Raw genomic sequence first — 24,126 nt, forward strand, 5'->3', positions numbered from 1 at the left:
TGCTGGTCCGGGAACACTCGATTTACAGCGAGTGCCCACGCATGCGCCGGACAGGCGCACCACACAATCCGCGTTCGGCTAGGGCGGAAACGCTTTCCGGTGTAGATATACCAGAAATATTTCTGCTCTTCAGCCGTTATGCTACGGCGGTGGCTGAGTGCTGATATCTGAGTGCAGAGTGTCGGTGTCGAGTGCTGGTCGCAAATCGTGTCGAACGGATTTTAAAGACGGTCGGTCCAGCTATGAGCTGTGCGGCCAAGATCTGTTAATTGTTAATCGTTCCGGAATCGGCAAGTGCGTATGATTTGCAGTTGCAGTCCCAAAAAAAGCGAAAAGCACCGCTGGCGGTGTTCCAGTGAGCCGCGCACACGCCCACATGTGCATAGGTACAGACAGGTTGAGATCCTCTGGGAAAACTTCCCGGAATGCAGTCAATTTACCGCTGACGTGTGCGAAAAGGTCCACAACCCATTTCAGTAGACGTTTCTGACCCAAATAGAGGCGTGCTTGGGAAATACGAGATTTAATTCTCGGCACCGCACTTATATCGAATCAAAAATTCCTTTGGTGACTCGCAATTATGCCAATGGGATTGTGGAGCATGTGTATACACAGGCACACAAACACAAGCCCATGCAGTGCGTGCACTGAAAAGTATACCATGTTCTGAATGTACACATGTCTATTCCTGTTCCTCCATCCCTGGAGCTTTTGTTTGGGAACAACAGGCAAAATGTATACATGCGTACTTCATGCTGGGCGATGTTCATTGAGCCGAGTGACGAGTGTGCCAAAACTTGCTGTACATCTGCTCCTTTTACTTAGACTCCGTCAAACTCAAAAAAGAGATAAAATGTCACTTCCCAGCCGGCATAGTTTACAAAACAACTCCAGAGTCCAGAGATAGGGAATATAATAAATGCGAAAAAAAGGTTTTTTTATTCCGACGGTCTAACTTGTACTGGCTGTCAATTGGACCGCTTACGGATGTCCCTGCATAACGTAATCTTTGGTGTCCAGATCCAGATTCGTCTGCAGTTCCAGATTCAGTCACGCCTTCTGCTCGGTCCGCGCAGCAGAGTTTGCGCACTCCCGTTTTCTTACTCTTCCGTTGCATGGGTTTTTTTTTTTGCATGAAGCGCTGTAATAGGTTCCTTTCCACCACACCCTCTTGACAGTTCGAGGATGTGGGCGAGCAGTTGCTTCGCTAACCAATTCGAGGGGGTTTGTCTGCATCAAAGTTGAATGATGTACATTTGCAGGTTGTGTGTTTGAGCGTTTAAATGTGTTGTTACCGGTACCAAATGTAAACAAAGTCCAGTGACAAACATTGCATTTTTATGCAGCCGCAACTGAGCTACTGAGCGCCACGCACCTCAGAAGAAAGCAGCAGGATGTTGATCCGCTGGAAGAGCAAGGATAAGAGCGCCTCCTCCAGCCAAAGCGCCTGCGGCAGCAGCAGCTCCTCCTCAAAAAAGAAACGCAAGGGACGCGAGGGCGGTAAGTATCCGAAAGCGAAAGCCAAGAAAAGAGCGAGATAGAGCAAGCCATTAAGGCAGGACAATGCCTAACTCGGAGGTGCCTCTCTTTCAGAAGAAGATTGGCAGAATGACGCCAAGTCGGGACGACTTCCTTCAAGCGAACAGGGTAAGTGCAGATGGCTTAGTTCCTGGTTAAAAGTTCACTGATCCGGAGCTTCTACACATACTTCACCCAGTCGGCGACGAGAGACGTAGAGCCATGCGACGCGACGATCCGCGGCGCCACACGCTCGGTGGTGACATGTTGGTGTACGGCGGCTCTCAGCACCCCCATGCCCATCAGATGGCGCCCCAGCAACAGCGCGCCATGGATTTGGAGGTAAGATCGTCGTTGGAGAATCCGCACTATTAATCCCATTACCTTGCAGATGAGTACGCGCGCCCAGAAGAACAAGAAGAACCAGCCGATGCGGGGATATGCGCCCGTTAATCAGGGACCGCTGTTCGATGACGATCCGGGCATCATGTCAGAAGTGGAAACGGCCAGCACCGGATTCCGGAGGGGCGGCAAGCAGCGCTCTTCGCTCCCCGTGGTACGCACGCCATCCAAAACGCTGGAGCGGCCGCTGGGATTGGTTTTTCTGCAGTACCGCTCGGAGACGAAGCGCGCCCTGCTACCCAACGAGATCACCTCGATCGACACGGTGCGCGCCCTGTTCGTGCGCTCGTTCCCGCGCCAGCTGACCATGTCCTACTTAGAGGGGCCCAACGTGAAGATCTACATCCACGACGCCAGCAAAGACATGTTCTACGAGCTGGAGGACGTGCGTTCGCATCTGCGCGAGATCCGCGATCGCTCCGTGCTTCGCCTCTTTGAGTCCACCGAGGTGGCGGCCCCACCCCAGATCCTGCCCGGCGGCCCTGGCATCCCGCAGCCGCTTCCCCCGGCACAGGCAAACTGGGACCAGGACCAGAGCTATTTCAGCGAACCGGAGTTCGACTCGGACTACAAGCATCAGCACATTCACAAATCAAAGGTTAGTGCCTGCTAGTTTGGTTAAAATATTCCTTTATTTAATATCACCGCGTAGTTGCTAGGGTGTGGGGTTTAAGGATGGGTGTCCATGAGCGAGTCAAGGATTGTTTGGGACCATGGCGCCTCTGTAAAGCGTTGACTCCCACATGGACATGGGAAAAGGTGGTTCGGGATAGAATATGCCAACTCCCATCGAATACTTACACGTATGTACAAAAAAAAAATGGAATGATAAAAACTGGAAGGCTCTGGGACACTAGATATTAGGATTATATCCGTACCCAAAGTATAACTAGAAGTTGCCGCACGGACCCACGCTAAGGCCCTTGAGTGCGTTGTTCATGTGCTCCCGCACATCCTTCCACGCGAACACGATGGCGCCCTGGAAGGGTTCCGAGTTGCAACTGCTGCAGATTGCCATTACGGCCTTTACCTCCTCCTCAGCAGGCTCTCGATCGTGCGAGCTGATCTCCTCCTCCAAATTCATCTTCATTGTCAGGTCCTGCTTGAACTGCAGGCCGCCAAAGTCAGCCAGGCCGTTGTAAATCTCGCTGGCGCCCGTCCCAAGTCCGTCGTCCACCACGGATCCGTTGTCCAGCAGCACCAGACCACGCTTGTGGAGTTTTTTCTTGTCGGCCTCACGCTTGAACTGGATGTGAGTCTCGGTTTCATCGATAAACTGCACGTTGGCTGAGTTGCTCATCATCTGGAAGCGGTTGCCTCCCCCAGGCTGCAGTTGTCCCTGGTTTAAACCGCTCGGCGACGAGAGTCCCAGAAGCTGCTGGGCCACCAGTCGCGATCCTGCGTTTATCTGTCCGTTAACGAAGTTCGTATTGATTGTAATGGCCTGCTGGGCTAAATCGTTGGACCCAGCGGCAGCGGGCGCAGGGGGCGGATTGGCCAGGTTGATGCGCACCCGTGTCGGGATCTGCCCACTGGCAAGCAGTGTGTGCATAGGCTGAGGTCGGTTAATCTGGATGCGGAGCAGGAGCAGAATGGTTAAGCAGAATATAGAGAACTGGAGAGATTTCCAACTCACTGAAGGTGGGGCACGTGTGGTGCTGGAAACCTCTAGGCCCTCGTGGTCGAAGTGATGAACATGGTGGTGCTTGTGATCGCGGTGTGCTTTGCCGGCACTGAGAGCCACTCGGTAAACTTGGACTAGCGTCATCTCGAAGTGCAGGCCGTGGCTGACGTCACCGGTGACCGAACTGCCGCCGGAGCGCAGTCTTCCGTTCGTTGGAATTTTATGACCCACCAACTACCAAGACAGCAAAGTGGAGATGGAGATTACAGCATCTGCCATTCGCATGCCGAAATCAAATGCTCGTGGCAAAAATGGCTTTTGCAATTGGACGTAATTGGAGCCTTAGCAGCTCTACTTACCGAATTGTGGAAACCACGCCCAATGCGTTCTGCCTTTAGCCAGGCCTGCCACTCGCCCGTCTTGCCATTCCACGAGCTGCACATGTGATGCCACTGGCGCATTTTCAGTGGGTAGTTCAATCTGCGTCAGATACGGTATACGGTAAAGAGACCATTATTCAGCTGGATAGATTGACGGCTTGATCGATGGATGAACGCAAACGCAACGCTCGACTCACCTGTACATTTGCTGACCTTTTATGGCCATTGAAAGGAAACTTGAATTCTGCGCATTTGCGACCCAGATTTGCACTTCGCGTAGTTCCTTTCCAGCTGTGAATGCAAAAGTGGATCAAATTGGCTTCGAGACTCGCTTTCATGTCATTGATGGCGATGAATAGTGAGATTTTGCAATCAAGCGAAGGAGAATGCCCAACAGCCAGCAATCATCGGCAGAACGCTAACCCTTTTCTAAATAAAGACCCATCCCATCCATTTCACTTGATTTGCCCAAGCCGAGTTAAGAGTCCCAATGAGCTCAGTTATACAACTGGCGACTGGATGCAGTAAATCCTGTTAGGCTGCTGAGCATGTTGCGATATGCATATTTACATTTAAATGTGAATCACCGGCTGTAAGCAAAGCATTTCCTAGCGGCGCGCCGGCCCGAAATCCGGAAGTTCAAGTGCTGATCGCCGTCGACGCGACTCCCTGCTACTTGAATTGAGACTCGGGAATTATGTCAAACGCAAAAGCCAACTGCTTCAGCTGCGCTCAGAGTGCGACACCAACAATGCCGACGACATCCAACTGGAAACAGGTAAATTATCGCTTATGTAATGCGACCGCAACGACAACAACACTAGCGCCAATAGCTCAAGATAACAACAACAACCTCACAAACGGTGGCAGTTGAAAATTTCAAACGAGGAAAAACAAAGCGAATCTTTAAGGTGGCAGCCACCAGACTTAGTCAGTCAGCCGCCTTATCGATATCACACTCCTCATCCATCATCCAAGCCGGAGTCAGCAAGGTGAACCCGACATCAGCACCATCTTCATAGCTGACCACTGAACTGAGCGAGAGCGTAAACGTGTAGTGGGCTGACTTGCATCAGGAAGTGCGCTTCCTTTCACTTTTGCAGGTGCGAGCGCCGGAGCGTGGCCCACAATTCATTGCCCACAGCGAAGGTCTATCGCTGGCGCGGTGGCCCATTAAATGATCGGCATCCGTCACCAGTCGCCCTTCGCCCGTTATCCGCTTATGCAACAAAATCGGTTAGTGGTCATTGTGGAGCCATTGTCTTGCTTGCCGCTGAAGCTAATGCAAGTTACGGTGAGAGGCTGTTCACCACCCAACCCGTTCGCGATCTACCCAACCCCACTCACCCAACAGTCACTCACCCTCGTAGGTTAAAAGGACGTGATCGCCGCTGTGATTGGTGAATCGCATCCAAAAGCAGATTGTGAACTGGTCCAGCTCCGGCATCTGGTTGCCGTACTCCACCTCGCCGTCTTGGTTAAAAGCAAACTTCTTGACACTGCAGCGTTCGGAACCGTACAGCGGAGTTCGCGTGAAGGTCGCCGGCTCCTCGGCTTCGATGCTGTAGGATTCGTACTGGTCCTCCACGTGATCTGCAAAGCTGATGGGGTGTACCACCGAGGCGCTCGAGTCCACTCCGCCCAGTACGGCGGCTCGGCCAGGGAGCACCTCGTCCCCGACCTCGGTGGTCTTGTCTTCGCTGGCAAACTGCGAGAAGCTGGCGGAAATTTCGTGGCTGCTGCTCGCTGTCCCCGGATGTGACTGCTTGAGGCTGTAAGCGGCTGTGCTGCCACTGATTGGCTTCCAGGCGAAGGAGACGGCCGCATTTAAGAGCACTGCAATGAGCAGAGTTCGAGGAATACCCTGCGCCATTTTTATGATCTCGCCTTTTATGTGTGTATCTCCAATCTGTATATGTCTGGGTCTTGAAAGTTTGGATCTTTCACGCGTCTGCAACGTCCGATTGCCGCGATGTCTCGCACTTCACTAATCATCCACGCATGCGCCACAGCCAGGTTGAGTTGCGCCGAAAACCCAGCTGCTGGCGTAACAATACAACGGCAGCAGCTTTGCTCAGCTGGCCGCTCGTCTGGCTTAGTTGTAACAAATTGTAAAACTGTTGTATTGAAACCGAAACTGGTTGAGCTTTGTCGGCTGCGCTCGTTGTGGCCGTAGCAGGCGGGGAAAGAGTAAAACACTTGCACTTGCTGCACTCCAGGGACCGCCGCCCATAGCCGGATGGTTCCATAATGCAGCTCTTATCGACAGTCGCTGTACGGGCAGAACCCATAGTTCTCCGAAACCTGACCAGTACACTAACTAGCTGGGCAGAGCCACCTTCGCAGGACGTGCTCTTGGCCCACTGATCCTCAATAGTCCCAGTAGAAAACACAAGAGATCTTTTGCTTTACAACGCTTCAAATTCGTCGAACCTAGCAAGGGAGTGTATCGATTTGATTGAGTGATGGGTGGGTCAAATGTTTATTATAAGGTATTCATTTTGTCACGGCCCTGAGCCCATGCTTGGGCTCACAAACAAAGCCACAGTCTGCACCGATGTTGCGCAGAAAAATATACACTTGATCTTTATTTCAAACTTGAAATGCGAATTCCGAAATTATTAGTTTAGTTCCTTTGTCATAACATCTGTACTTTATACAGTAATCTAAAATAGACCCAACTATGCTTTACAGAACTAAATAAAATATCAAAGATTGATTACCACCTTGAAATAAAAATTTAAAAAACTGTGTATTTAATACTTAGTATGGAAATATGAACTAAATCAACTTATTGTTTCGATACAATCATTTTTCTCTCAGTGTGATTACTCAAAAGTGTCTATGCGCAATTTTTGGGATGGGCCACGAATCGTCATTAAAGGAAGGAGAAACTATATTGGTTATTTCGCTACTTGAGCGAAGGCCAATTGGCAGTGTTAACCGAAATACCACTTGCCCCTGTCCCCGTCGCTGCCTCGGGCCTGCGGCGGTTTAATGAACTAATCCACCGTTTATCCATCTATCTATATTTCAGATTGGCAAACAGCCGGCGCCCTATTACGTGGGATCGTCGCAGACCTTGCCCCGCGGCATGTACTCATCAGAACGAAACAAGGTGTCGATGGGTGCGTAGCGTTGTCGAATCGACTAATTGATTTCGTATTCTTTCAATTCTTTCCTTTGAGTAGTGGACCCTTTTTTTGAGTTGACCTATTCTACTGCACCTCCTTCTTGCTCACTTGCCGCTCCCCTCATTCCCGGGTCTCCAGTATTTTTTGGGGCCATGTCTTGCTTGTATTGTGCTGTTTGGTTCAGTTACCAGTCATTCCAATTCTCTGCTCCAGTAAAACCCAGTCTAAATCTGATTCATGTTCCATCCATTAACCCCACACTTACACCCGAACACCAACTCAAACCAAACCGAACCAAACCAATTTGAACCAAACCGAAAAAGGAGCGCCTGTGAAACCACTCAGATCTCTCAATCCAAGGGGTAGCATGGAACCCCTGTTCCCCTACATCCCGGATCAGTTATACAGCATTCCAGGTACACAAGAATTTTTCTTTCTATCCATTTATAGCAAAGAATGTACGTCCACTTCCATGTACTTGTGGAATGTGAACAGTCGCTCATAATATTCGCGCTTACTCGCATCTGATCATATATTGGCTTGCGCTTGCTTTATGGAACCGATAGAAAATCAAATACAAACTCATATTTATTGTGCTAATTGACAGTGCACTATCCACACAAATAAATCGGAAAGCGTTTATTTATGCGGCAAAATCATGCATCCCATCTTTTTCATTTCAAATCGATCTTATGCGTTATTTTATTGCGTTTCGTTACTCCTAAATTTAACTTCAAAGTGTTATCAAGTACCGCCAGAGTACCAATGCCACACATACTTACTACCTACCTATCTGAGTTGCACTGCTAACCAAGCCAGTTCCTTTTGTAGACGGCTACACCAGTTCTCCGGAACGCGGCAGCCGCGGCAACTACGAGGAGCCGTACTACAGCCAATACGGCACAAGGGGCAGTGTCGTGGCCCCCATCATCGACGAGGAGCAGAGGTGAGTTCAGGAGGAAGGTTCGTGCTAGGATTTATCTTTGCCAATCTGTGCTATCTACAGCGACGGAGCCATGACCGAGGATCAGTACGCCCTCTACGGCATAAAGGTGGGACCGGGACCCAACCGCCTAGGCCACCGCGGCAACCAGATCTATGACCCCACTAGGTAAGCATGCTCGTAGTAGGCGTAGTCCTGCTCCAGCAAAATCCGCGTGGGCGGCGCCTTGGGTAAATGCCCTGACCGAACGAAACTGCGCTTGCTACGGCGGTATATTTTAATGCGCTTCACGTTCCCATTGGATGAGGTGGTGGTAGCCGTGGCCACCGGGTGGAAGTAGGTGGTGCCCTTGCTCTTGATGGCCTGCACAATTAGGCAGAGCAGGTAGCCGCCGAATGAGAGAAAAGCCAAAGCCGTTATGCTGATTTGAAAGAGGGTTTGCAACTTTGACGGCTTCTGCTCGACCCAAGGATGCGGCGAATGCCAGGAACCACTGGAGCCAGTGGTACCGTGCTCACCCCTGGAACGGATAGTTTATCACAGCATGCCAGCACCTGTTTGAAGAGCAGGCTTACCGATCAGCAGCCATCAAGGCCATACGCTCCGGCATTTGCGATCCATGCACCTCCGGGCAATCCGTGGCTGACGTCGGCAAATCGCCCGAGTCCAGGGACTCCATTCTCAACACGGACTTTTTCAGCAGCAGCAGCTCGTCCATTTGGAAGTTTACCAGACAGCGGGCGAACCGCGCTGGTGTGCTGGAAACTGCCGGAGTTGAATGCGAGTTGTATTCATCATGAGTCCAGGGCCACTGGGTTTCCCAATCGAATTGAATTGTACATACCACTGCATGTAGTCATGTTTTTGCAGACAGCTCAGTGGTTCTCGCACCGCTCCAACTTGCCTTCGATTGACGACTGCAAAAGCGGTTCGCAATTGCGTGCTGGCGGGGCTGTTGTTGCTGCTGCTTAACGGAACGGAGGGTATACTGGAACAGTTCCAGTGCATCTGGGTCTACGGTATATTGGAGTCGAATCGCAGTAGACGCCGGCTGCATTCTCACCTGTCTCAGCTCGCGCTCCAATGCACTAAGTATTTCGACCTGCGTTTCGACTTCGACTCCGATTCCGGTGTTGAAGCCTAAGCTTGGCTGCGCAATTGGATCATTTAAGTACCAGCGGATGTATGGCCCAGAAATCGCGGCGGCACAACTTGGAAACACGCAACATTTGGAGACAAGTTTTATACTGATTTCAACTTTTTGCTTAATTTCAGGCCAGAAGACTTGCACCGCATACGCGTGGAGCACATGGAACGGCAGCTGGCCAACCTCACGGGATTGGTCCAGAAGGCTCTGGTTAACCAGAATCCCCAGATCGCTCCTCTAGCTGTGCCCACCCTGGACCCGAATTATCTTGTCGTGCCAACGCAGATGCAAGGTATGTTTCCGAACCATCCGAATAGTTGGGTCGGCATCCGGATGCGTTGTAGATCTTGTACTCGGCACCCATTCAGCTTGGAGCACCGACGTTGGCATCACCGCCTGACACCGCTTTGAAGAACTAATAATGGCGGGACAATCTCTTTTTGCTCGCGCGAAGCTTCTTTGCCGGTCCCTTGCCAATATAAAGCCTTGAGCTTTTTTTTCCTCTCATTATCTTATTTGTTCTCTATTCCGCACGTTGCGCAGCCAATGGTTCTGGGGACGAGCTGTACATACGGGAGAAAGCTCCCAAACTGGGCAAGAACTCCTGCCGTAAGTGTCGCCGTATCTCTCTTCCAAACAGCCATCAAATTTCATGTCCTTGTCTTGCAGAAAAATCCGTGTCCTTTGAGAAGTCCGTATCGTTTAGCGATGACATACAGGGAATACCAAAGTCTCACAACCCTCTACATGCCGGTAATTCTATCACATTGGTCTTTCTACCTTAACACTCAAAATAAAAGTCGGCAAACAAAGTTTACAAAATTAGAACCTAAAAAAAATCTTAAATGTTTAAAAAGACATTTGAGTAAGAGTTTTGTTCTGAGTGTAGGAAAGTGGTGCGCATGAGTCGCTTCCTAAACCCAATGCAAGCAATGCTCGTATTAAGGCATCCGCTTTCCTTTCCCACCACTGCCACCCAATGCCCCCGAAACGGACACGGTTTTAACAGCTGACACGAAGCCAACCAAGCCGGCAATCAAGTCGTCCACCCTACCACGCACCTCGTCACAAGGTAAGAACAGCTACAACTGTAACGCATGCATCAACCCCGTTTTCCCATGGTTTTTCAATTTTCTTCCTCACTTCTCTGGCCACCACAACAGAACGCGACCGCCTAAAGCCTCCTCCGCCGCCCAAGCCGATTGTACTGGCCCAGACCACTCATCCCAACTACCGGGCGGACATTGCACTGGCCCCCGAGGTGTACAATCATCTGCGTGGCTTGCAAAAGAAAGCCAAGGATCTGCGGATGGAGGTGCGCACCTTACGGCGCCTTTCGCAGGCCCAGGCTGTCGCCGTACGCGAGGACATTAAGGGCACTTTCATGCGTATTCGGGCCACGCTGCTGGCGAGCAGCGGCAGCTTTTGGGACCACCAGGGCGACCAGGACGCCACTCGCATTTCGCGCGAGGAGGAGCTCTACAAGCAGGAGGTCATCCGCCTAGAAAAGGACCTGAGCGACCTGGAGGGGTCCGTGGAAAACCTGCGCGGCGAGGTAATAAACCGGCGCACCCGCGTCAACATGACCGCAGTGGAGGACATGGCTTTGGTGCTGAGTCGCGCTAGGTGAGTGCTGCAGTTGACCAATGATCGACAAATGAATGAATCCTGCTTCCTTTCAGCAAAACTGTCGCTGAGCTGAAGCTTAAGTTTCCGGCACTCTCAAATGGCTTGCGCTGCATCCTGTCTAACGAGATGGAGAAGGTGGTACGAGAAGAAAAGTTCCTCAAAGAAGAGCCCGACCGCTTGGAGTCGGCTCTGCGGCGCTGCAAGAAGCTGACTGGCACATTGGTGACGCTCAAACGGTTTGTAGCCCCACCGACCACCTAAGGCCATCTATCATCCCGTGTACTTAAGTCCGGACCGATGAGCTTTCTCTTTTTGCCTCCACAGCTTGGCCAGCGTGCAGGAGCAACGGCTACCGCCAAACGAGCCGACTATCAGTGAGGAGCCACCGCGGTCCGCGGACATCTCGGCGCCCGACAAGGTGAGTGCGACACCCAAGGTTCAGGGAAAAATAGAGATCGTGATGCTCATACATTTACAAAGAGCTAGTTCAAATCTAAATCCAAGAAAACGTTATAAGGCCCAGCCATAGCTCCATGTCCATATACTTAGATACATATTATACAGCTACATAGCGTGTCATGACTATCTTATACATATGTATAAAAGTATTGTTTCTTATTGCAGAGATTAGTTGCTTTTGTCTTACCATATATCGAGTTTGCTATGCTTTCATTTCGAACCCACCTTACCGGATCAGATCTGATCTTGTCTCTTTCACCCAAATTTCTAATCCTGCGATATTTTCAAGTAAGCATTATCGCATAGGTGCCCAAATGTGCCGCCTTCGCAGCGGTCCTTCCGTAATTCTTCGTTTCCTATCCGGTTAAAGCGTATTTCTGGATATATGTGGAAGCAAAGTCGATTGAAGTTTATCCAGCTTTTTACCTCAACCCCTGGCGGTGATTTAACAATTGAATTGGTTACTGTGCTAAGTTAAAAAAACCTCTTAGTTGTGTATACCGAAATATCGTTTTTCGTTTGTAGTCTTTGGTTTATACAATATTTTGTGCGATAATTATACCCTTGCAGAGGGTATTATAATTTCAGTCAGAAGTTTGCAACGCAGTGAAGGAGACATCTCAGACCCTATAAAGTATATATATTCTTGATCAGCATCACTAGGAGAGTCGATCTAGCCATGTCCGTCTGTCCGTCCGTTTCTACGCAAACTAGTCTCTCAGTTTTAAAGCTATCTGCATAAAACTTTCCTAAAAGTTGTCTTTCTATTGCAGGTAGTATATAAGTCGGATCGAGCCGGATCGGACGACTATAGCATATAGCTCCCATAGGAACAATCGGAAAAATAAATAAAAAAAAATTATAACTTTGGTGTTTTTTAATTTTTTTTTTAGTTCTTCGAGATATAGTAATGGTTAAATATTTCAGAATTACGGTTTAAATTTCATCTAAATCGAACGACTATAGCTTATAGCTCCATAGGAACAATCATAAAAATAAATAAAAAAAAATTATTACTTTGCTGTTTTTTTATTTTTTTTTAGTTCTTCGAGATATAGTAATGGTTAAATATTTCAGAATTACGGTTTAAATTTCAACAAAATCGGACGACTATAGCATATAGCTCCCATAGGAACAATCGTAAAGCTGACATAGGAACTATCAAAATTAAGCTGCAAATCATAATAGCTTCAATGTTTTTAAACATACACGCAAAATATTTAACGTTTTCAAGAGTATTTAGTTTTTGAAATAGCTGCAAGGGTATATGAACTTCGGCTTGCCGAAGTTTGCTTCCTTTCTTGTTTTATAAATAAGTTGCAATTGGCTGTTGTTACATAAATTGTGTTTTGGTTCATCATTCATTTCACAACAAATTGTTCAACCATTCAAAAAATTCATTCAGCGAGACTATCAGTATCAAAATTCTATTTAGTACAATCAATTCGATTTGTATGGTATCGAGATGAAGTCCAATCATATCGGCACAAGTTGTAATAACCCACATAGCACCGCAAAACACCGTGAAGCTTCACCGATCCAGCCAACCCAACCCAACTTTGACGCGTTGCCTATGCCCTTGTCCCCTATCCATACTACTGCCCTCTGTCTCTCTAACTGTTTTGAGCTTGCCTTATTGGGTCTTAGATATTTTAAGACACAACTAACAATCAAACTTCACAGCTACTATTGCAGATACTTAAGAGTTTATAAGCAATAGAATTTATAAAGTATCCTGTTGCTATCATCATCACATGCTGAGAACCAATAAATGAAAACAATCAAACAGAACACAACAGTTAATTTATAAAGCTAACGTCTTATAAAATGAGGTTTACCTTCGTTTTCTCTCTTTCGCCTTTTCTCAAACATTTTGAATATCGTTTACAACAACAACAACCCACATAGTTTAACTGGCGATGGAGTTCAAACTTCAAAGAGGCAATTACTGAGTAATGACTGAAAATCCAAATAAAAAAGAACATTTACAAAATCTAACCGAAAAAAAAAAAAAAAAAACAAAACAAAATATAATTAAAAAGCGAAAAGAAACCATTTTGAAAAGATGAAATCATAAAACTAAGTCAATTTTCTTTTTGCTAAACATAATTTGCTCTGCATTAAACATACTAGTTTATATTTTGTATACTATTTACTACTGCTATAAACTTCTAACTAAACTAATCCTCGTACTAAACTCCAACCACATATCAAATCTCATCAAAGCTGTTTTTAATCCACGAAAAGAACACTCCTAATAATCGCAACCCTTAAACCTACCAACAGCAACATAATCATGTTCTTATGTACATATTTATTATAAAAAGCCCATTTGAATGACTGTCTGTGTGTAGTAACCATTTAGAGCCCCATTCCACGGGTTGCGTCTCATCCCTCGTGTCTTAAATCCGACTTATTATATACTTCCGGATAAATTTTAACACCAGTATTCTCCTTTATCCACGTCTTCTGATCAGGAGCTTTTCCTGGGCCATTCTTCAAATTAAATGATCAAAATGAAAAATTTGTCAATCCAAACTACTTATTTTTGCTGGCTTTTCAATTGAAAAAATTGTTTTGTCTTATATATAGACCATTAATTATTTAATAAGTAGAGCCAGATCCAGAGCAATACAGAAATAAAAATTGATTAATTTTGAGAACTTTATCCGATGGGATAGACGTACTTGACAAATTTATCCACACCTATAGGTGTTTTCAAAAGGGCTCCTTTCATTGATTTTGCTCCACTCCGGACTTTTAGTACCCCTTTAATGATAATACACTCATATTCTTCCTGTCTCCGTTCCACCCACCCGTTACCGTAAACGTACACGGAGTTTTGTTTTCAGTGTTCGCTGCTTTGCAAATCTTCTGTTGGTATTCGTCCTTGTTCTACATGTTGTTTTGTCTTTGTCTTTTCTCCCAAATCTGTACACTCCTTTTCGGTAAGCTCGCATAAGCCTTGATTGTTTGTCTCTGGTTCCGGTTAAATATCCTTCTTCAATCATATGATCAATCATGTGAAATCATTCATGCGCTGTCCGAGACTTATCCTAGCACACCTACACACATCGAAGCCGGAGGCAAAATGATTTCAAGCGAGCTCTTGCTTGAAACTAATTTAACGAAACGGGACTTAATGAAACATGCACATCTACAGAAACAGATACAGAGCCAATATACAGAGATACAGAGCTAAAGATATAATATGGATTTTTAGTGAACTTTACTGGTTTGCTTTCATTAAGTGTTTTTATTTGTTTTATTTATTCGAATCATACGGACACTTTCCGCAGAAAAAAAAGATATCGCATAACTTTTAATTGATATTTTATAGTTGAAGCCGACGCATATATATGTATATATACAAATATACAAATTAGAAAATATGTATCTATTTGTACCCCTGTTTATGTACGTACACACCAGCCACTTCCCCGAACCTCCCATTCCCTCATTCCGCATACCGAACCCTTTAATCAAAACTACTAATAGTAGCTAATAACACTGGCTTTCATATTTAAATTGACAAAATCCTCCAGAGATCAAACTTTGATTTTCCGGTGCAGTTTAACTTCTTTATTCAGAAAATTACACTCAAAATGATGTTATGGTACCATTTCTCTTTTGAAGTGTAAGTTAAGTTTTCATCTGTTTTTTTAAATTTTCACTACTGCTTAATCGATTTCGGTCATCGATAGCTTATTTTACTATAAATATAACGTTCCTCGGAACTTCAGTTATAGCTCCTTTGTCGAGCTGCAGCACCTATATAAGAACACCTTTACTCATAATATGTATTAAAGAGTTAAATAACGTTATATTACTAGCAAAAAAAGCTATCGTTGAAATAAGAAAGGTTAAGCAGAACTGGGGATAAAATCAGGGAGTTCAACTGCACCGAAAAATCTAGGATTGTTCTCTGAAGGATTTTGTCGACTTACATTTTTTTACCAGTGTAATTTATCTTAAGCAGACAATCGAAGGTCCAATTGTAGTGCAGTCACCACTGTTCAGTCACTGTTCTCACTCATCGATTGTTGTCTTTGAAGTTTCAACAATCTATCAACCGTCGACCCATCATTAACGACCACATCAATCACATGCGTAACTCTAAAAGTGTGTTCCCTCAATCTGATCAGATTTAAATACCAATTTAGCAATTAAAGCTTCTCATCTTGTCCACCCCCTACTCATCAGATGTATCCCTGCTGGGAGCGAAGTAATATTAAGGCTATAGGTCATTAGGCAGATCGTACTAAACTAGAGATATAATGCTGGTAAATCCCTCCACCTGAGGGAAGCGTGCGGTCGAGTTGATGTTTAGAAACTCAGAAACTTACTTTATAAAAAGACACTAGTCCCAACATTATGCATCAAAATCGGTGAAGACTTCCTTAGAATCGACATCTGTCGCGTTCGCATCTCTCCTGCATTAAACGTCGCCTTTAAAGCTATTTGTTCCTATTTACCATACACCTTTACTCGTCCCCACATGCCTACCTTACTATGCCTTATATCGGCAATATATTGTTTACCATCATACCTTACCATCTATTTCCCCTTTTTAGAATGCTTACTTTGCCTGCTGCCTGCTTGCTATGTATGCCTAGCACCTGTGAATATTCATAAGTTCGATGTACTGTGATTCATGGCGATAGATCATGTACTATTTGTAAGGTCATATATATGTTCGTATTTGTTTGATACAAATTTTGCTACAAGTCGGCTTTTTTCACTGCATGATCCTTTCCTAAGCAACTGCACATTTTTTTGATCGCCATGGCGATTGGTTTGCTTAAGCTATCTATATATTATGCTGGGTTACCTACGTATAAGATGTGTACATGTAATAATCAGATAATTTGCGAGAATATACATATTATATGTCCCTTTTGAGTACCTAATTACAGAATGTTTAAATGTGAGATGTTATCCGACTATTAAAAACATATCATGTATCTTGCTTTTGCCTTGCGGGAGCTGCATTAGAGCCTGTGTTTCACCGACAAATTGTGTGTTTTTGTAGCCAATCCCAACACCCAGGATGGGGACGTTCGCTCTCAGCGGGGGACTCGCACCCGAAAACGCACTCGATGCTTTGCTAGATGAGCTCAAGACATTCTCCAAGCCCATTGCCCAACAACAGCAGCAACAACAGCAGCCACACCAGCAACTATACGAGGTAAGTGTGGTCACCAGGCCCACCATTCCCAGCCGAACTCAAGGGGTCCAAGTCTCCTTCCGCAGATTCGGCCGGAGGATTCGGCATCCGATGAGAGCGCCCAGGCCGCAGTACAAAGCACTGTCACCACGCAAATTTCGCAGGCCCGTCTCTACACGGAGGCGAGCGTCAACATCCAGCAGGCGACCACTGGCAGCATGGTCATCGCTGTCGCCTCGGGCAGTGTGCCAGCTCAAGCCCAGCGCGGCGTGCTCACCCACCAGCATTCACAGTCGCAGCATTCCTATCAGTCCCAGTCCCAGGCTCAGCTGATGGTGCAAACCAACATGGGCAGCCTGCGCCGCCTGCACTCCTACCCCAGCGAGTCGGACGGCGAACTGCAGGCCAGCGAGACGGCACTAGCCAACGGTGGCGGCAGCAGCAAGCCACCCGTGCCCGAGCGAAACGCTGAATTGATCACCAAGGTGGGCCACAAGCGCATCCCGCCACCTCCGCCGCCACGCACCAGCTCACGCAGTCCACTGGCCAGTCCAACAAGCCCAAACATGCCACAGAACCAGGCTGCCACAGCCGCAGTCAATGTCAATGTCAATTTAAATGTCAATTTAAATGCCAATGCTAATGCCGCCGGAAACAGCGTCGTGGGTGACGCCATCGTGGCCAGCGGCGACACCTCCAGTGGGGACAACTCAAGCGGCAACGAGTCCGGCAACGACCACGTCCAGCGCCAGGTGGCGCTCGAGATGCGTCACCAGGAGCTGCTTAAGAAGCAGAAACTGCTGCAGGAGCAGTATCAGCGGCTGCAGCAGATGAGCAAGCTGCCATCGGTGGACTTGCCGCAGACGCAGGACATGGCCGGTGGCAGCAACACGCTGCGCAAGCTGGGCAGTGAGACCAACATCCAGCAGAAGATTGCCGCATTGAGTCTAGCTTGTGAGGCTAGTGGAGCCGCAGCTGCGGCGGCGGCGGCTGCTGCGGCTACCAATGGTGTGTTGGCCAGTGATGCTACGAGAGGTGCGAACGGCGGCGCGCTGGGTGGTGGGGGAGCTGCAGGGGCGGCTGGTGCGGGCGCTGCTGCTGTTAACTCGAATTTGAATTTGAACTCCCAACACCAGACAGCCCCGACGACCACCAAACAGCTGTACGAGACCGAGATACTTTAACACAACTGGAAATTGGCGTGGAACGAAGCAAAAATCGACATTTAATCGGAGCGGTCAGGCGTCTGAAATTGAAGTTAAAATTGAAGCATGGGCAAGTTAAACCAAAGTCTATCAACACCACCTTCATTATTTGTGTGGATGTGGATTACGATTTCGATGGAAATAAGAATAAGAATAAGAAAAAAACGTTGGAATTTACAGCCCCTGGTCGCTCGCACTCAGACATTATCACCGCTGACAAAACAGTACAGAACCGATAGTTATGAATGAATAATAACAACAAACACCATTTCGTTTGTCAGTGTGAGCAAAGGCTCGCACCGTACTTGTATTTACTATCATCTAATTGTCGTACATAAATGTGTATTTGCACAACTCCAGCAGTTTGTTAGGTGTTGTCTTAGAAATCGCAACGCAAATGATAAGAATCAAAGCAAAAACAAATATCGAATGGAATCACAAATTAAAACCCGTGCATATGTGTAATGCGTAATCACCATTTGTGCAACCCCATAAAAAGTGGGCATGGCCCTATAAACACACCCAGATGAATGTATTTATGTATGTATTCGTTTACATTGATGTACATGTTGCATGTTGTGTTTTGTTGTTGTTTCAATGAAGTTGCACACAGGTCAAGAGCAGGAAGGGAAGCGATTAGAGCCCCACCAAATTGCACAATACTACGACGCAGTCGAAGATTGAGATGGAACACAAAATGTTTTTCAGCACGAACACCCCCCAGCACTAAGCCTCAATATATCAGTCTGTGTGGATGAGTCAATGCCCAAGCAGCACTCCTTGACCCATAGTCCAGGACCTAGAACCTGGCCACAACACCACAACCACACGTAGAACTAAGATTCCTCAACATAGCCAAGCACAACGACACTACGAACATAAACCGATTAACAATTAACTATTATGCATATGTACAGATTTACGTATGTACTTCAAATATGGCATAGATTTTTATTATTACCTTGGACGTGAGACTGATAGTTCTATATATGTAGCTCACAATATATATACAATATGAAATACGAATACGAAGATATTGTACTTATTTTTATTAAAAAAAAGTGATTAGCTAATTTTATCCCAAAAAGTCATAAGCACTTCCCCCACTCGAAGAAGGGGTCTTGAGCTTTCTATTCTTGATGGGAGTTTCGGAGAGTGTACGGAACACTTCGGACTACCGAAGGTTTTATTACTTACACAAAGCACCTATCAAACGGGTAAAGGAGTTGCGCGCCTTCGTGCATATATATACATATGCATTTAACGCAACATGCAATATCGCATCCAATGGTGGTCGGTCTGGAAGGCAACCCAAAACCATATCCTGGGTAGTTGAACAGGCATTGCCTTATGGCTCAGCGACATACGGACACGGACGGAATCGTATTGTATCCTTGTTCCTCCCTACCCGTTTTGGTCTTGATCAGGCTTTTGGGTATTTCGAAGTCGAGAGCTCTTGACTGCATTTATTTTTAGCAAATCCAAAAGGTACCCGAAAATAGTACACCAGCATCCCTAACATATAAGTATGTACAAATATTCCGATGTTTGGAAGCAATAATTAAATAATGTGGATAGACAGCTTGCACACTTATACACAGACATAATTGGTTATTTTTACTGTTTGGACAGCATTACACATCAGTATTATAGGCTAATTTACTTATAAATTAAATTGTACCACACCAAGAAAAAAAAAATTTTTTTGCACCTCTGCCACCTTCTTATATTAATTAAACACAGTCATGTATTTTTTAAATTGTTCAATTTTGAAAGTCTAAATGAGGACTACAGTTGAGTCTGCCGATCCCAAAAGTTGTGGGAGCGAGTCGAAACTACGTCGAGCGTTTTAGCGTAAGATCTAACACCACGCATAAAAAGATACAACATTTTGGAATATATATATTACATACTCATATATGTAAAAATTCATAGTTATATTATATGTATACCCAATAGCTCAAATACAGCCGCAGAAGGTCACCTTCCCAAGGCTTCTGCTGATCGTACTTTATAGACTAGCACGGTTAGCCGAATCTTTTATAGGAAGGCCGAGCTTTGATACCCAAAAGTCCCGGCCCGGAGCAGTAGACTTGACCATGGTGCAACTATACAAGGTGGTCCCGACGCACGAGCTGCCCTCTTTTGAGGACGTTATTTTTGCCAGTCGTTTGTCAAACGTGAGAAAGAAATCGGTTGCTATCTCTTTCTAGCGCTTGTCTCTGAGAAATGTATCGTCCTCGGCAGAGCTGACGGGAAAACCTTGTTTAGTTGCACCATGGACATGACTTCAAGACTAAAATTTCAAACACAAAGCCCTTAGATGAGCGCTCAAGACATAACATACACACAAAGACAAATAATTACCTAATTTAGCAGATTTGTATTATTTATTTAGCGCCATTCGACGAATATGTATAACATATATATTTACATGCAAATTCACGCAACGAATACACATTTAAATAAACATATTACATGCATATGATGGTAACAATACGAACTCAAGATATTTAAGTATAAAGTTTAACAAGCGTGGCGAAATCAATGGCATCCTACACCTAACTGTTATCCTTAAAAGGCACATCACAGTTACACGACCCACTCTCCTACACCTACATAGGTATTTGTATCGCTTATAGGCGAGTATGATCAAAAATCAATATCCCTGCCCGACTGGGAGAAGGGAGGTGTAAAATGCAGAACCTCTGAATGATGGTAAAGCTGAATTAAACGTGTTTGAAGTGCGTATTTTTTTCTTAATAATAATTACTCTATTTAAATTACAACAATCCACAAAAATAAATATCATTCGTAAAATGGACTCTTAACAAGACTTTCTCTAATTTCATTGTTATGTTCCCTGCTGTTTTTACTTTCATCTGCTAAAAGCCTTAGGCAACGGTTCGATATGCTTTGTTTGTTCTGAACAGCGTTACTCTGTTTATATTTTCAGATGCAGCAGCAACATTACGACAAGTACAAATACATGCAAACAGTTTTTAAAGCTAGTAGACTAAAAACAACAAAAATCATTCACATTTACATTTAAAAGGCACAAAGTTCTGCAGTCGGATATATATGTAATACACGTATCAAAATACGTCCTGTCATGTGTTTGTGTCACGGTCGAAGCTGTCCAAGTGGCCAATATAAGACTAACCAACCACTTTACCCTTTTCTCAATATGTCCTCGGCTCGTCGATTCTCTACTCTACGATTCGCACAGCCAGTCACAGGGCAACTTGGGCATTTTGCTAGCTGGCCATGGGAGATAGCCGGCCGTCTTGAAAACCCAATAGTCGTAGGACACCTTGGCAATTAGGGCTAGCAGCAGTATGATCTCGGCGGCTATTAGATAGTAGATGTAGTCGGTCCAGTCGGGAGGCGATTGGCACAGTTTAGTCTCTTGCAGCTCAATTACACTCAGAGGTATGTTGCGACAGCGTATGTCCATGTAGTCGGGAATGTCCGAGCTGCGCTCTTTTAGCCAGTTTTGCAGCGTCTTGGCCGAATTGCAGTCGCATTGGAGCTTGTTGCCCGCCAGATAGATGCGACGTCCCAGACCCGAGTCCATTAAGGCATTGTTTAGAAAATACTCGGGAATCTATGAGTGGCGGTACTCTTCACTTTTTTGTCCGATCGGAAATGGGTTCTGCGTACTTACCTTGCTAAGCGAATTGTTCCGCATGTAGATGCGTTGGAAGGTTTCGATAAACTTGGTGCCCTCGAACTCGTAAATGGAGGATATTTGGTTGTTGTCGGCAACCAGACGGTTGATGTTGTGGTAGGTTGGATTCGTCTGGAAGTAGTCGCCCAACCTGGTTATTTTGTTGTTCGTGATGTTGAGCATGAAGGTGTTGTCTGGCAGCCTTTGCGGCAGTTCCACCAGACCAAGGTTGGAACAGTCTACATGGCACTGGGGCTTTGACTGGTTGTCCTGTATAATCATTATGTTCTCCAGGGTGCACTTGCAGTTGCCGTAGTTCGGGATCACCGGGCAATTAGTCAGACACCGCTTTCTGTTCTCCAGTTGCTCCACAGACACCTTGTCTGTGGACTGGAACCATGTGCGGGTGGCGTTGTACTGGCAGTAGGAGTGCTCGGGGTTCAAAAAGTTGATGGACTCGTTGTAAATGATTTCGTTAAGTGGGGTACACAACATACGCATGTTGCCACTGAAAGTAGTTGTTGGGTTAATCTGTATTGTAGTTTTCTGTACGTTTGGTCATTAAGTGAGGCCTCACCTGATGTCCAACGTAATGTTCTTGTTCTGATTCCGGTGCGGCACCAGTGACAAATTGTTGTGCGACATGCCAAAGAACTCCAGATGCGGCACGTCCTTGACCGCCCGCGAATGGATCTCCGAGATGTTATTGTTCGATATGTTCAGGCACTTGAGGGCCGAGAGTCGCGGAAAGGCGTTCACTAGGCGCGTGATGTTTCCATCCGTAACGGCGAGAGACTGCAGCGACCGAAAAATGGGATTAGACAGGTCCATGTCCTTAACAGTCATGTTGCGCACGTGCAGGTTGGTCCACTTGGATATGTTGCTGCAGGTCGAGATCATCGTTATTTGAGATATGTTGCAGCAGTACCACGAGTTGGGCCTGGCCGAGTGCTCCCTGCACTGACAATGGTTACCCTGCGTCCCACCATTCTGGGATTGGGAGTCCGACTGCATCGTTTTTGGGCTGGCGGGCTGGCCCTCGAGCGCCTCGGGCCGTCCATCAAAGCCGTGGCCACATACCTGCTCCTCGGCATGGAAGCAGTTCTTCAGGTACTCTGGCTGTTCAGGTGCAGCCAGCGAAGGTGGGGCGACCGATGTAGTCGAGGTGGAGGAAGGCTTCGAGTCGGCTGTTGTTGCGAAGGCTGGCATCTGAGTGGTTTCTGTCACGGCTCCTGAATTGGACGTAGTTTTCGCCACTGCTTCGACCGGACTCGATACCGTCGTGGTTATTTCGGCCATGGTCACATTAGCGGGTGTGGATGTCCCTTGTTTACTTTCCTCAAGCCGGAGATGCGGGAAGGACTGCTCGTCCTGTGCTTCTTTTGGCCGCGCGCATGCTCCTGCAAAAAGGAGCAGCAGAGGAAGCCACAAGCCCTGTAATGACAATCAAATGGCACATTATTGAGAACAGAATGGACGCTCGGTATCGGAAATGGGGAAAGCTACCGAGTCAGACGTTGGGCATATGCAAATATTTGCCAGACGTGTTTGTTTACGATTTGAATTAGCTCATTTGCCCCAGGCAGCCCAACAAGGGGCTTGGCTCGTCCTCCGGTCACCGTAATTAGGGTAAGTGAGGCGCACCCTGAACCAGACCCGCCGAGAGGTCCGTAATTGTTTGTCCCACTTAGTTTTCGCGCATTTCGGCTTAGCTAATAGTGACATCGCTCCGCTTATTCGGCAATTAATTAACGAATCGAATCGGCCGTATTTGATAAAAGGCCAATAAAAAAATTAATTGTGTTGGGGAGCACAAGTGGGCGGGCAATTTGGTAACTCCTCAGTAAATGAATGTGGTCTTAAATGTGTGATCAGGATACTCTACAAACTTTCAATAAAACACAATTTCTATAAACTGTGCTTGGCAAGATCTATGATAACAAAGGTTGTATATTACGTATTTGCTATTTTTCTTCAAGTAGAACTATACAATTTGCGCCTGTTGAAAGGGCTCTGAGGATAATTGATACACTTTAAATTATTTAATTAAAACAGCACAATATGCGGCATAAGCGCGAACCAGTAATTAACAAGATTATAAATACAATATCAGTATACCCACACTAACAATGGCCTGCATGCGCATTCTACTTACGTAGGTGTACGCGAACATCGCCTCCCGAATTAATTCCGCTGGATTTCAAGCAACGCGGCAGGATAGTTTACTTCTTGAAAAGTTGAGAAGGGAAGCAACTGCACATCAAAGGAATCACACTCCGCGTCCACAATTTAAATGATTTGCGCACATCCCACTTTCAGCACAGAGAAACTGTTTCTCGGCGGTTTCATGAGCCTGAATGCTCTGCCAAGTGATCTCCCACCAATCCGATGTGTAAATTATTAGAAATACAAAATATAATGTGTACAAAATGTACTTGATCTCTTTAAGTATGTAATGAACAAAAACAAATGGGAACTGTTAAGCGTAGCAGAGGACTGTTAAATGGTCAGTTGGCCTCAACCTACCGATACAACTATCGGTAAATCGATAGGTACCGGCCAACAGACCATTTAACAGTCCTCTGCTACGCTTAACAGTTCCCATTTTTTTTTTGTTCATTATATACTTTAAGAGATTAAGTACAACAGAGTTCTTAGCAGTGCTTTTAAATGCTTTGGTATACGATAATATATATAAAATATTTTGCTTTACAGGGTGAGACGCAGAAATCTCTTCGGTTGAAATTTACATATGATTTCCAAACGTACTCGATTATAAATCTAATACGGTATAATTCCGATAAACCCCAACGCCCGATCAGTTTTAAATATTCAGGATCCATTTCCA

The 24,126-nt window shown here is 46.0% G+C and overlaps 4 protein-coding genes across 16 annotated transcripts; 1 reads left to right on the plus strand and 3 right to left on the minus strand.

Annotated features, from left to right (window-relative positions):
- The first annotated feature begins 26 nt into the window (after window positions 1–26).
- Window positions 27–20,432, plus strand: LOC128265193 (coiled-coil domain-containing protein CG32809). 12 transcript variants are annotated; one of them, XR_008268828.1, is made up of 19 exons: window positions 27–386; window positions 1,347–1,500; window positions 1,594–1,647; window positions 1,718–1,860; window positions 1,910–2,518; window positions 6,962–7,052; window positions 7,382–7,474; window positions 7,890–8,004; window positions 8,065–8,169; window positions 9,277–9,440; window positions 9,692–9,757; window positions 9,818–9,901; window positions 10,158–10,220; window positions 10,312–10,774; window positions 10,831–11,013; window positions 11,102–11,195; window positions 13,145–13,188; window positions 16,269–16,424; window positions 16,490–16,627. XR_008268828.1 is itself a non-coding variant. In XM_053001048.1 (18 exons), the coding sequence occupies exons 2-18, from the start codon at window positions 1,395–1,397 to the stop codon at window positions 17,585–17,587; spliced, it is 3,687 nt and encodes a 1,228-aa protein (XP_052857008.1). In that variant the 5' UTR covers window positions 28–386; window positions 1,263–1,394; the 3' UTR covers window positions 17,588–20,432. The 12 variants fall into 12 exon arrangements, 9 of the variants coding, with proteins under 9 accessions (XP_052857015.1, XP_052857008.1, XP_052857006.1 ...); XR_008268827.1 differs by lacking the exon at window positions 13,145–13,188 and adding an exon at window positions 18,222–20,432 and having other exon boundaries at window positions 28–386; window positions 16,490–18,148; XR_008268829.1 differs by lacking the exon at window positions 7,382–7,474 and having other exon boundaries at window positions 1,597–1,647.
- Window positions 2,533–6,416, minus strand: LOC128265196 (uncharacterized). The gene is made up of 6 exons (XM_053001058.1): window positions 5,287–6,416; window positions 4,122–4,215; window positions 3,904–4,024; window positions 3,557–3,778; window positions 2,799–3,490; window positions 2,533–2,716 (listed from the first exon to the last, which is right to left on the minus strand). The coding sequence occupies exons 1-5, from the start codon at window positions 5,795–5,797 to the stop codon at window positions 2,810–2,812; spliced, it is 1,629 nt and encodes a 542-aa protein (XP_052857018.1). The 5' UTR covers window positions 5,798–6,416; the 3' UTR covers window positions 2,533–2,716; window positions 2,799–2,809.
- Window positions 8,179–9,270, minus strand: LOC128265177 (uncharacterized; the record flags this gene model as incomplete). Its single annotated transcript, XM_053001031.1, has 3 exons — window positions 8,846–9,270; window positions 8,577–8,766; window positions 8,179–8,521 (listed from the first exon to the last, which is right to left on the minus strand). Coding segments are annotated over exons 1-3 (549 nt in total), but the record flags the coding sequence as incomplete, so codon positions are not given.
- An 88-nt stretch (window positions 20,433–20,520) lies between the features above and the next one.
- LOC128265195 (protein halfway) lies at window positions 20,521–23,785 on the minus strand. Of its 2 annotated transcripts, XM_053001057.1 has the most exons (5): window positions 23,434–23,785; window positions 22,134–22,712; window positions 21,856–22,073; window positions 21,276–21,786; window positions 20,521–21,215 (listed from the first exon to the last, which is right to left on the minus strand). In XM_053001057.1, the coding sequence occupies exons 1-5, from the start codon at window positions 23,449–23,451 to the stop codon at window positions 20,823–20,825; spliced, it is 1,719 nt and encodes a 572-aa protein (XP_052857017.1). In that variant the 5' UTR covers window positions 23,452–23,785; the 3' UTR covers window positions 20,521–20,822. The 2 variants fall into 2 exon arrangements, with proteins under 2 accessions (XP_052857017.1, XP_052857016.1); XM_053001056.1 differs by having other exon boundaries at window positions 21,856–22,712; window positions 23,434–23,784.
- Window positions 23,786–24,126: the final 341 nt, after the last annotated feature.

This window comes from Drosophila gunungcola, unplaced genomic scaffold, assembly GCF_025200985.1.
Source record: "Drosophila gunungcola strain Sukarami unplaced genomic scaffold, Dgunungcola_SK_2 000099F, whole genome shotgun sequence".
NCBI lineage: Eukaryota > Metazoa > Arthropoda > Insecta > Diptera > Drosophilidae > Drosophila > Drosophila gunungcola.

Coding starts and splice junctions, on each gene's coding strand:
- LOC128265193 (XM_053001048.1), top strand. CDS start 1,395: ATGTTGATCCGCTGGAAGAGCAAGGATAAGAGCGCCTCCTCCAGCCAA. Junction 1,861..1,909: donor AGCGCGCCATGGATTTGGAG/GTAAGATCGTCG, acceptor ATTACCTTGCAG/ATGAGTACGCGCGCCCAGAA. Junction 10,221..10,311: donor ACCACGCACCTCGTCACAAG/GTAAGAACAGCT, acceptor CCACCACAACAG/AACGCGACCGCCTAAAGCCT.
- LOC128265196 (XM_053001058.1), bottom strand. CDS start 5,797: ATGGCGCAGGGTATTCCTCGAACTCTGCTCATTGCAGTGCTCTTAAAT. Junction 3,779..3,903: donor GGCGTGGTTTCCACAATTCG/GTAAGTAGAGCT, acceptor CTGTCTTGGTAG/TTGGTGGGTCATAAAATTCC. Junction 3,491..3,556: donor CCACACGTGCCCCACCTTCA/GTGAGTTGGAAA, acceptor CTCCGCATCCAG/ATTAACCGACCTCAGCCTAT.
- LOC128265195 (XM_053001056.1), bottom strand. Junction 21,787..21,855: donor AACATTACGTTGGACATCAG/GTGAGGCCTCAC, acceptor AACTACTTTCAG/TGGCAACATGCGTATGTTGT. Junction 21,216..21,275: donor GGAACAATTCGCTTAGCAAG/GTAAGTACGCAG, acceptor CGCCACTCATAG/ATTCCCGAGTATTTTCTAAA.